General features: G+C 33.2%; 1 protein-coding gene across 33 annotated transcripts in view; it reads left to right on the top strand.

The window, feature by feature from the left end:
* LOC126745035 (basement membrane-specific heparan sulfate proteoglycan core protein) overlaps positions 1–13,289 on the top strand; it is a 797,399-nt gene that overhangs the window by 756,722 nt on the left and 27,388 nt on the right. For all 33 annotated transcript variants that reach the window (XM_050452691.1, XM_050452690.1, XM_050452699.1 and 30 more), the window contains 3 exons: positions 45–194; positions 11,227–11,448; positions 11,505–11,813. In XM_050452691.1, the coding sequence (XP_050308648.1) occupies positions 45–194; positions 11,227–11,448; positions 11,505–11,813 (681 nt within the window). The remainder of the gene's footprint in view (positions 1–44; positions 195–11,226; positions 11,449–11,504; positions 11,814–13,289) is intronic.

Below are 13,289 nucleotides of genomic sequence, written 5' to 3'. Positions count from 1 at the left end.
AAATATATTTATGAAGAGAGGTGCTGAAACTTAATCGGTTTTAGTTATTATGTATATCGATGGTAAAGGACCATATATTGGTGAAAATGAGGGAAAATATTTCGGATTAGACCTAAGCGAGCCATTGTTCCTTGGTGGTGTTCCTGACTATGATCATATTTCACCGGAAGTAGGAATCGATAGAGGCTTAGTCGGTAAGTACAATAACTTGATTAAACACTGTCATGGTATAAAAACTGACAAATATCGGAAATAAAACAAAAATTTAATTAGTCAAGCTATACGTTGTAATCAAAGTAGAGCTACTGCTTCTTTAGCAAAAAGGTACCATCCAAGGCTATAACTTATAATTCGATAATAAACACATTGGGGCATGTTCAAAAAAAAAATACAATAAACGTTTAAATTAATTGATATTTTTTATTAAAAAAAAAAATCAATTAAATTATATCACCAAAAGTAAATAACTTGATGATATCATTTGATTGAAGTCAAAATAGCACTTTAAAAAGAACAGATTTTTATTAATTTTTAAGGATTAGTATAATTTTTGTATTTTAGCCCAAATCTGTTCAGAAAATTTACTTCTTTTCATAATATCAAGATAACAGATATCACTGTTTTTTATCCAATCAACAAATGCTTCTGTATTTTATAATTTGGTTTTTTTTGACGTCCTTAAGTAAAGGATTGAATAGTTTGGGTCTCACAAAGCAGATGTGCCTTTGATAAACCCATAATGCTAGAGAATGTATCAAAACAATTTGTTACTCATTATTTCTTGTATTTAACTTATGACGTGGTTCTTGTTTATAATAAGATGTTTTGATCATGAATCTTAAGACTTTCTTTGTATTTATGTGATTCCGTAAATTTTGTGTTTTGTATTGTTACTTTTATAAAATGTTTGACCAGCATCTTTGGGAAAATGGATGGATTTTCTCGATTTAAGACTACTTTTACTTATATGTACTTTTCTGTAGTTAGTATTTGGACTGCTTTAAATAATAATTCTGTTGGATACCTTCTGTTTCAAAAGTACATATTTTTGAGAATATACTTTTGAGCTGTACATAAATTATTCATGACATTTAGCATCTTTGACTAGCATTTCCCAATATAACTAAACCACAATGAAAAATACACAATCCTTAACATAGTAATGTCCAGGATATTCCTTCGTTATCAGCCTGTATTATTCTAATCTTGGACATAGGCCTCTTCCATTTCCTTCCATGTTGACCTGTTTTGTGCTGAACGCCAGTTCTTTCTTGTTCCTTTCTCCATAACATCTTGCTATCTTAGCATGGATCTGCTCCTGCTTCTCTTTGTTTTCCTTATTTCACGCTATTGCCCAACGCTTTGTTTTTTACAGTTTATTCTTTGACGTCACTCATTTTGGTTCTTGCCCTTATACCCTTATTTCTTTGTCTATTTCTTCAGCTAATTCCCAGCAATCTACGTTCTATCAGTGACAACTCGAGCCCGTATAATATAACTGGTAGTACGCAGGCATCGAATATTTTTTATTTCAGATTAATTGGTATAATCGGTTGTCTCCTCCTTATTACGGCTGTCCGGTTATCTTCGCCTAGCCTCATAGTCTGTCCCAGACATAGATATTCTTCTACTAGTTAAAGTGTGTGATTATCCATATTGACATTGGTGTTGCGGTTGTTTGAGCTCATGATCACAATGTTACAACGAACCCGAGATGACTCAAAAATCTCCTGTCAACTTTTTACACCCATCTTCTAATACCACAGTAAATAATTTTGGTGAAATTATGTCGCATTACCCCTCTCCGTATGGGGTCTTTTCGATTGTTATATTTTCGTCTACTTTGACATGTATTGTAACACCCTTATATTGTGGATATTTTTAACGAGGTTGATGTATCTTAAGTCAATCATTGCATTATCCATTGCCTCCAGCATCCCCCAAGCTTCCACCAAATTAAAACCTTTTTTGTAGTCGATAAATGTAAGCTATAATGGTATAGTACATTTGGTACACTTCTTAATAAGAGTAGGTACCTACGTATTATTTAAATATGATCATTTATACTATAGTCGAAATCTATTAAAAATATCGTTGATCTATCTATGACTTTGGTAAAAAGCTTATATAAAGCGGACAAAAGAGCGATCGATCTATAGTTTCGATATTGGTTTGATCTCCCATTTTGATCATAATTATTAGCTCGCCATTTATTACCTCAGATATTGCTTAGCTAATAAAATTAATTTTCTTATTTTTTTTATAATAGAGATTACATGGTTTTTACATGTTATGTTTCATCAGTAAGAGTTATTAAATATTTAACTCTTCTTTTTATTATATACGCTTACAGTTATTTGTTTCTATAACTTAAGAGTCCTTTGAGCTAAGGTGAAAGTTATAAAATTAGTTTTATCTACATCTAAGGAAAGCAAACCAGAGTCCTGCCAATTCTTAATTTTTAAAAGTAGATTCCCAAATACTACCATAAAACCAGAAAAACTATTTAAATTTGCCGCCTCAACCTTGTACCCTGAAGCACAGCGTAGTGTAATCAATTTTTAAATTTACAATTTTTCCCTTCTCTAGGTTTTTTGATATAAGTATTACTTAAAAAGATCATTTTACAAAAATTAACTCTAATCAAATTGTAAGGAATAGTCCAATAGTTTCAAGGGTATTTTAACAATAATAGTACTTAACACACTAAATTTTAAATTTTACTGTAGGCTATTAAATGCTTTGTTTTAAGGTATGTTTATTGGTAAGCAAAATTTCTGATTGAATTATACCGGGTGGTGCGTCGCCGAGCGGAACATAGGAAATCCCATGTAAATTTTAAGGGGGTCAATTATTGGCTTCCCTGTACATTTTGCAGAAAAAATGTAAGATAGCTTTTTGAAGAGACCAATCTGGCAAACCCTCGTGCAAAGTTTCAAAAAATTTTTATAAGCGAATCTTGAATTATTCATTTAAATGTAATTGCAAAATTACCAAATTTTTGGTTCAGGTAAAACCAGACATCAGCCACCAGCAAACAATTTGTTATAAGGCTTTGTCAAATCTGACGTACAGCCGAATACAAGAAATGTTTTTTTTTCGTTTTATCAATCTCACAACTAGGGTATTCAATCCCGCACCAAAACTTCAATCCCGCAAACCTGCGGGATAAAAATCATCGATCTCGCGGATCCGCAAGAATGCGGGATTGTTAACAATATATATATATAACTTTTTGTAATAAACCTATTAAACATGCTAATTGCTAAGAAAAGGTCTTATGTCTTATGCAATTATAAACAAACTATAGTAGATGCAAAAAAGTGTTTGTTTCATATACAAAATACATTAGTTAGTGGTTCAAGCACTTAGTTTAAAGGTCACTTGTCACTTGTCACATTGATTTTGGAAGTATTTTCGGAGAAAAGGTAACATATCCAAGGTATCATCTTTTAAGTTTGAACTTAGTTTATTGCAAATATATCCTGCAGCTGAAAACACAAGCTCAGCTTCGACACTTGTCGGCGGAATAGACTTTACACAGTTGTAAACAGCTTCCAAGTATATACCCCTATTCCCACCGCACTCAAACAGGGTCATTTCATGTTTTAGTAACTGGTCAAGTGTTATTCGTGCTCGTACAGTCATAGGAGATTTGATTCTGATACCCAGGCAGTACGAAGACTACGATTCAATTCCTCTTCTAAATTTAATGCCGATAGTTCACGTCTTGTTGTTAGATTAGATAAAGGTATATTATCCTCTTCATCCTCCTCAACAACCTTAACATAAGTGGTCTGGGCTTCGGTTTGGCCTAAAGACTTCTCTATTTGCAGCCTCTCAATTTAACTCTTTATTTCTGTTCGTAGTCTTGATTTGCTATGAAATAAAAATGTATCTTCTTGACCGTTGGTAGATGCTGACTGTTGTTCCAGAAATTCCAGATATTTGCCTGGATTTTCCAAATACAGTAACATACTTGTCAGTGATGAACGGCGCTCTTTTATCCTAGAACGTAAAGCTTTAGCCATTTCTTTACTCAATGCAGAATTATGATGACTTTCCAATTTGCTGATCATGAATCGCAGTGTAGTTTCAGCAGTAACGAGTGTTGCATCTTCGCGGCACAAAACGCTTACAGCCAGCTTAACTGGTTCTAATGCACGTTCAATATCTGTCAACGTATTACATTCATCCTCAGTAAATGAATATGAAGATGATGTAATTTTAAGATCAATGAGAGCTCTTAATAAATACTCTCTGACGAGGTTGAACCTTGAAATCATTGCTGCAAGACTGCTCCAACGTGTTTTACAATCTTTGACCATTTGCAATTCTCTGCCAAATTTTCCTTTAATATAATTTTGCAATAAGCCATTTTTCATGTGAGATTTTGAACTAAAATATTTTACAATTTGTCGTACTTATACGTAATATATTATTTAAGTTTATTTTAAGTTGAGAAATAGTTTTTTTCACCTGTAACTTCTACTATTTTCCAGAGGTAGTAAATCTACCTCTGGAAATTCTTGATCTACGGAAAGGAAGTAGCACTGTTCTTCATTCGTAACAGCTAGTCACTGTTGTCAGGCTTGCTACTACAAGTTAAATCTGATCCACTCTTTTCTTGTAGATATTCTTCCTCTTGATGTGTTTTTTTGTAAAGTACATCACAAACAGCTAGCTGCAGTCTATGAGCATAGCACAGTTGAAGATGTACTGATAACAATCTGCCCACTTTCTTCATGACTGCAGCACCATCTGTCGTTGCTGCGACAATATCTCGTTCAAGGTGGATGCCGAACTCCTTCAGTTTTTTTTTTAATTTCTCTTACACATGATTCGGCAGGAAAGGTACCGAGGATTCTCACTAGTCCTAAGTTCTAAAGACTAACGGATCCAGCGTTATAAGCATGCAGATTGAGATTTAAATAGCGCCGATTTCTTAAGGATGACCACTCATCAAATGATTTTGTGAATCGCTGTTTGGATTTTTTTAGAGCCTCGAGTTCTTCCATAGTTTTCTTTTTAATTGATTCTCCGTAGGCCATTACCATACCTTGCGCCGTACCCGCAGAAGAAGGCAATTTGTGGCCCTCTGATTCAAATAGTTGGCGCATATCGATCGATGTGATAAACCTTGCAAATGGTATACCATCTTTAGCTACCATTCGGGACACTCTTTCTTCCATCGACACTTTTTTCTGAGATTGAAAATATTCCGTGATTTTTATTTTCTTAGGTAGCATAGAAGAACTAATCTCATCTGAGCCTGAGCGCTTAGAAATAAGGGTAGAACTAGTAAACGAACTCTTCGAGCTACTGGCAGTACTGGCACTATCAATGTCAATATCACTCTCGCTGTTATTCTTGGATTTTAAATTCATATTATGCTTCGTTTGTAAGTGGGTGTGAAGACCTTTGGTAGAACGAGCAGAGATTTTAATAATGCTTGGGCATAACTTACATTTAGCTGTAAAACCATCTTCAGATTTTAAGAAATGATTCCAAACTAAACTTGAGCCTTTATTCTCTTTATAAACCACACTAATTTTAGCGATTATTAGTTTACATTCGATGTAGTACGTAATTTATTTAACTGAAGAAATCGTTTCCAGTCACTAGTTAAACGCTTTCCACTTACGCACAGATGCACACACATAAATTGGAAAGTAAAATAACCTGTTTATTTTGTTTGACTTATTTCCAATAGCTACCCCAGCGGGAAATCCCGGGCGACGAAGCGTCGGCGCTCGGGGATTCCCCTTGGATTTAAATCCGTGCAGTAATGCAATTATATAACAGATGTCCGACTAGATAAGTCCGTAATTATTTGTGAGTGGTTTTTTTGCTTTCTGGGGCGTTTTAAAAAACGTTTGTAGTTTTATTGTCGAATACGGAATTTTAATATTGATTCCCGCAGATCCCGCACGGAAAATCCCGCAATGTTGATCCCGCAGAAACTTGGAGGAATCCCGCATTTGCGGCATCCTGTATTACGGGATTGGATTCCCTACTCACAACCATACATTCAAAGTGAGACACGTTAACATTACTTTTTTATCTAAACTTTTATTTAATATATTTTTCGTCGATTGAATAATTTATACTTGTTTTCAAATGTCACTGATTAATTGACACTTTTCCTCGTCAGTGACAATATTCATTTTACTGGTGCCCGTCTGGTTTTACCTGAACCGAAAATTTACTAATTTTGCAATTACATTTAATTGAATAATTCAAGATACGCTTATTAAATTTTTTTTAAACTTTGCACAAGGGTTTGCCAGATTGGTCTCTTCAAAAAGTTATCTTACATTTTTTCTATAAAATCTACAGGAAAGCCAATAATCGACCCCCTTAAAATATTACATGGGTTTTCCTATGTTCCGCTCGGCGACGCACCACCCGGTATATGGTTAAGAAAGTTTTTAATTTTAATAGACCTAACTTTAACATCTTAATTTCAATTATACACTTATGCGACTTTGACTTGGAGTTTTGTATACTTTACAATAAATAAAAAAAGTACTTTTCGTCTTCTTAAAATGCCAACGTTGTTAGTAAAGCAAATATCAAGTGATATAAAATAAATATAATCACTGGCTTAAAAAGTATTACACCTAGAAGGAATCACTTCTTCAACTTGATTTTTAGGCAACATAGTGACTATATTTAAGGCATGCTATGGTAACAACAACAATTATTGGCAAAAAGAAGCGAATGTGAATCTCATTTTATTCATATGTCGAATTTCCTCATCTAACCTCTTTTTAGTAGGTTATAAAGATCGCTTATTGTCAGTCTATTTCATGTAAAACAAATTAGAAGTTCTGTTCTTCTGTTTATCCAATTTTCAACACTGTTTTTAAAATAGATTAACAAGTACCAGTACTATCATTCCTCACTTTTTAATCTGTCTTTATAACAGAATCTATACGAATGTAAAGTAAATTGTTTTATTCGGCACATTCGAAGTTGTCACCTCACCAAGGGCAATTAATTCTATCGTGTTTCATGTAAGCCACAATTTACAATATCAATTCAGAAAATTTCAAAAATCTTAGAAACCATTAAAAAATTGTTAATTTTTTTGAAAAAAATAATGTTACATCTGATAATCAATTTGGCTTTAGAAAAGGAAAATCAACAGAAGATGCAATTTTATCTCTGACCGCAAAAATTTATGAAGCGTTTGATAATAAGAAACCATGCATTTCTGTATTTATAGACCTTAAAAAAGCTTTTGATACGGTTTGTCATAAAAAACTTATAGGAAAATTTGAGAAATTGGACATACGAGGAAATGCTTTAAATCTCTTAAAAAGTTATTTAGGAAACAGGTTCCAGTTTGTTAATATTAAAGGACTTAAAAGTAGTGCGGGGTACCTCAGGGAACAGTGCTGGGACCGGTCTTATTCATTGCTTATATAAATGGTCTTTTAAAAATACATTCATGTGGACATTTTGCCGACGATACTGTTATCTTTTATGAAGGAAAGCCGTGTATGTCTTTAAAAGAGTTAATTGAATTAGATTTTAAAGAAATATGTAATGGTTTTCGATAAATAAATTAACACTAAATGAGCACAAAACGAAATTTTAGCCATTCACATCCTATTCACATACTTGCCAAATTTTTCCACCCTAGAAATAAATGGAAACGTCACAATCTTCAAAATTGCTGTTGTCAAATATCTCGGTAGTATAATAGATAGTCACCTAATATGGGACCAACAGATAAACTATGCAATTGCAAAAATTAGGTACCTTGTTACCAGATTTGCTTTCTTAAAAACTTGGATGTAATTCAGAAATGGATTCTTAGTCCTCTACAATCAAAATAAAACGTATGCGAGCAACCAGATCTTTGCTCAATCCAGAGTGTTCGATTTGCGACTATATTTCTTCAATATTATTATGTGCATTGCCAAGAACAAAATAATTCTCCTACCTGTTCAACATAATAGACCAACACGATAGAACACTGACTGTGTAATGGTTCCTTATTCAAAAAAAATAATTGGCCAAAAATCTACTTCTTACTTAGTAGCAAAATTTTATATTTGTCTTCCAGAAACCCTAAAACTCTTAATAAGTCAATTATCATTTAAAAAAAAATTAAAAGACTAGATTTTTGAAAAAGATAGGCAAACATTTCATATGCTTTGTAAGTAGAAACATGCTTTAAATAATTTTAACAACCATTTGGTATAAATGTGTTTGTAATGTATGTACTACATGTTCTGTATCAGGATAAAATGTTACAAGCTATAGTTAATTAGGTGAATTGCCGCTAGCTTGCGTAGAACCCCGAAATGTAGAAGTTGTGAAAAATATGAACGCTAAACCGAATGCAACTTTATACTCTATATGTTTTTTTTCTTGCCCTATCAAGCTTTACCGCTTCAGGGTGTACTTATGTTTATATATTTATATTTAAGGCGTCAACTTGCAAAACCCATGCAGAAAAACCCCGCTCCTTTCTATTTAAAATTAATTGTAAAAATCGATTACTGCGGCAGAATCCGTCTTATCCATTTATATACTTTCACTGTGATTACGTTTGCAATACCCGCTTTATACCATAGGTAACTTACCCAAATATGATGTTACTACCGCCTTATCCATAACGTGTGCGATAAATGATTTGATAATTTTGGCAACTCTGTACTTACTGCATGAAAACAGAGAATTTCCAACCAATTCAAACAGATTTGTTTCAGCCACGTGCAGATAAACCGCCCGGCGTCGAATTATCAGTTTATTATTTTGAAGCAGTCGTCTTTAGCTTTTTAAAAGCATTTTAAGTATCGTTTATTCTTATTCGGAGTAGAAAGTATGTTCCATAATATTTGTAATGGATGAAACTACAGTCATCATAAGCAGGAAACGTAAACGTAATGTAGAAAACTGGAAACGTGAGCGAGCAAATAAGAATCGGTATGTTACAAAAACATTACCAACCAAATCAACATGCAAACACAAGAAACAAAATGCCTTAAAATGCAATGAATTAGGAATGCAAGATATTCGGCGCTTCCACGAGCAATTTTACGAAAACAAAACGAAAATGCAACAAGACGTTTTACGAGTTTATTCTGCGCTATATGCAACTCAGGAACAACCACAACGATCAAGAGCTGAAAAAGTAGGAAGTTCCAGAAAAGGAATGACAGATACTTTGTAAGAGTTCGTACAGGCAATAAGAAGATTCAAGTATGTCAAAAATCATTTTTGTCGATATTAGGTATCAAAAAAGATAGGGTACAATTAATTTGCAAAAGACATCTGGAAACAGGCTACGGTTCAGTAGAAAAAAGGGGTGGAAATAGGCATCCAGAAAAATACGAGGATAGAAGAAAGTCCGTTACAGCTTTTATTGAAAAACTGCAGCCTGTTGAATCCCACTACAGCAGACATAAGTCGACTAGGAAATATCTTCCTTCAGCCGGAGGTATAAAAAAATCTACTTATGGTTAGAGTGAGAGTGCATAAGTTAAAAGCACAGTGCTTCACCAAAATGATTCAAAAAGAATTACCAAACACAGTAAAGTTCTCCTTGGATTGCCAAAAGAACATGATTTTACCAAAAATACCAGATCAAGCAGCTAATTATTCTAGGCAACTGTACTGCTATAACTTTACCGTTTGCATTGGAGGCTCAAAATCTACACAGACACGCAATTCTGTACGGATATATACGTGGTTGGAAAATGAAAGGCCTAAGGGATTTAATGAGATAACTTCAAGGATAAATTATCTCCTAACGATATATACCTTCAGCGACGACATTAATGTAGTTGAAATGTTTTGTGATGGGTGCCCTGGACAAAACAAGAATTCCACGATTATTTGCATGTTAGGATACGGGTTACAGACGCAAGCACCACCTACTATTACTGAAGTAAAACTAACATTTCCAGTAGTTGGGCATTCTTACCTACCCCCGGATCGAGTGTTTGAAAGAATCGAAAAGTTCGTAGAAAAGAAGTCATAGTTAAACCAAAAGATTATTACTTGTTATTTGAAGAGCAAGGAAAACTTCAAAAACTAGGTGACAGAGAATGTGTTGTAAGTGATTGGAAAAGTGAATCATCCCGTGTCATGAAAAATACTTCCAGCTGGCACTTTAAACTTTCCCAGTGTAAAAGATTGTCGCTGAAAAAAAACATTAAAGGTGACATTGTTGTTAAAGGGGAAGTTAATTATAAGCACAGATTTAACGAGACAAATTGTCTCGTTAAATCTGTCAACCTATAGAAGTTTACTAAAGAAAGGCCAGTCTTATAGAAATATGGAAATGAAACCGATCTGATACTTACCTATTGGAATTCCTGTTAAGCAAGAAAAAATCATAGATGTGGAAAATCTTCTACGTAAGCACTATGGGCAAGAGTGGCGAGATCAGAATATCCTAGTGTACTACCGAGAATTACTAGATGGAATTCAGGCAGCCCCAGAAAACTTTCAAATAGATTTTGATAATGATATGAAGATGATAATGAAGGTGCAATCGCAGAAGAAGAAGGAACTGATTTTTTTTTAAGAATTTAGATTTTTTTGTTATACGTTCATAGATAGTTTTATTTTTGTTTAATATCTAAATAACGTTTTATTTTTATTATTTTCATAATTAATAACAATATGTAAAATATTTTTGTTAATAAAGCATTACTTAATGCTGTTTGTTTAATTTTATTTAAAAAACACAAATATAAAATTTCGGAAGCAAAAGCAGCTATATTCGCTTGCTGTAGCAAAACCCGCAATATGCATCCTACTGCAACAAAACTCGCCCTATCCAGTTTTGTTTATTTGTTTTTTTCTTGAAAATTAAAAGAAATACGATTATTTCTGAACAAAATAGATGCAAAATTATAACTCCACACAATGAACTTATATTTTTTTAAGTACCGCTAGTAACTTTGTGTAAAATAGTTTTTGTCGATTATCTCTAAATCAAGTTTGTGGGGTTTTGCAACTTGACGCCTCATTTGTATTTATGTATTTAGCTGTATATGGATTTGAAATCATCAGAAATAAACATTATTATTAGAAAGTCTCGGTGTCAAATATATATAATAAAAAAATACAGTAGCACGTGTTTCGTTCTTCAACGAGCATTATCAGGCCTTAGACCTATACAATTCGTACTATTTATACAGTTTATGATATCAAATATCCTTACAAAATGACGTGTACAAAAACGAATTGCATTTTTAGGTTGCATAAGCAAATTCAAGATCGGCTACGCTTACCAAGATATCCTACACGAATCAATCGACTCTGTGGGCATTACCAACTGTGAAACTTGTACCGAGAGTAAGTGTCAAAATCAGGGCACCTGTCAAGAAGCACTAACCACCGAAGGCTACACTTGTATCTGTCCTGCTAAATACAGCGGCCCCACTTGCAATAAACGGAAAGGAGAAGCTTGTTCGCCATGTAAGATATATTTTACGTTTATTTATCCTAATTTTGTATCTTAATTTAATTTACAGACGCATGCGGTGTCGGGAGATGCATTGATACTGAATACAGCTACAAATGTCAATGCCCTCTAGGTCGTGGCGGTAGAAATTGCGAGAAAACCGTACAGATCTATGAGGCATCGTTTAAAGATAACGCGTATATAGCTTACCCTCCACCAAGACCATTGAAAAGGACAAGGATCGAGATGAGGATTAAGCCTAGGGATACCAGCGATGGTATTTTGCTTTATGCGGCCGAAACTAATGAAGGACATGGAGACTTTATTTCTTTAGCTGTTAAGGATAGACGTATTGAGATGAGATTTGATAATGGAAAAGGTAAATAAATTTTTTACATAAAAATATGCATGATTTCGTATTTCGAACAATGTCTGTCTCAGAAGATCAGAGATGTTAATCCGTATTGAAGATATTATCAACAGGCGAAACAGACTAAGAATTTTGCTTCATTCCCAAAGCTATTATTTTAATTACACATATTAAAATGGTATAGGGGACAATAAAAAGAAGCCGTTTTATCTTTTAGATGATTTTTTTAAGAGTAATTATGTTTATTACTTATTGGACATTCGATTAAACATATAACATTCATCATATTAAGTTACTCTTGCTGATATTAAAAAAATAGTTTGAATTATTTAAGACGTATTTGATAAGTTTGGAAAATATATTCAGTACAATTTTTGCTGTCAATGTAGTGAGAATTTCTTCATAAACACGTACAATTAACGTGTACCATAGTCAATATACAAAGGCAACATCTTAATCGCAAAAATCAGTTACCAGTTATTGGTATGATATATAATGAACATCCGCAACATCGCAGAAGATGTATATTTACCAAGACTACTCTAGGTTGGTATATATTATACTAGAAACTTGAAGAGACTGGTGCTGTGAGATAACTGACCCAAAAAGAGCATCCAAACCTATACTCAATAGGTTTGTTCAAGCATTACGAAACCCTAATATTACTGCTAACCAGTTAAGAAGTGAATTTCGAAATGTCCATGGAGTTAGTGCCACTATTCAAATAATAAGGAATGGTTCCAGTAAAACCCATTTTTTTGCGACGTGCTTCAAAATTTGGTATCAAATTTATACTTATTAATAATAATTTGCGAACTTTCGTAGACATTTTTTGTAGCAATATAAAATTCAAAATGGCGCCATAGTTTTCTCAATCTCATGACTTAAATAAGGAAAAGATTGCTAAACTGTATGCAAGAGCAATGGCTACAAATTGAGTAAAATGACATTGATAATTTAATAAGGAGCATGCAAAATATATGGCGACCTATTATTAACAGAGGTGGTCTCTTTATTATCAAATTTTTATTTACTACCTTTGTCCCCTAGACTATTTTGATATGTGTAAATACTTTAACCAACTCGTTGCTCATCAACTCACTATTAGGTTACAGTAAATGTCAATTTCATTGAGGGTTTTGGCTCTTACTATTGATGGAAAATGAATTCTAAATCAACAGTTAAAATAGATTATAATAGAGTTTTATTTTATCCTTTGTCTTGATTTATTAAATATTTTCTTGATTCGTACAGTAGCGTTTTGTTGATTGTTAATAAAGGGAATTTTTTTTCTACCTTTAGTAATGTTAAGCGCATTGTCCACCACGCCAGATACCAATCAGTACTTAGAGGTAAACAAAACATAAAACTTTCGGTGATACGTCTAAATAAATTCAAATACAATTTTAAAGACACTAGATTTTATGTTTTGGATTAATTAAGCCTGATGTAAGCTTAAGATATTAAGACAAGTAAACAATTTAT

The sequence above is a fragment of the Anthonomus grandis genome, chromosome 15 (genome assembly GCF_022605725.1).
Source record: "Anthonomus grandis grandis chromosome 15, icAntGran1.3, whole genome shotgun sequence".
NCBI lineage: Eukaryota > Metazoa > Arthropoda > Insecta > Coleoptera > Curculionidae > Anthonomus > Anthonomus grandis.
The sequence above is the reverse complement of the archived record's forward strand: the minus strand, read 5'-3'. Positions and strand labels throughout refer to the sequence as shown.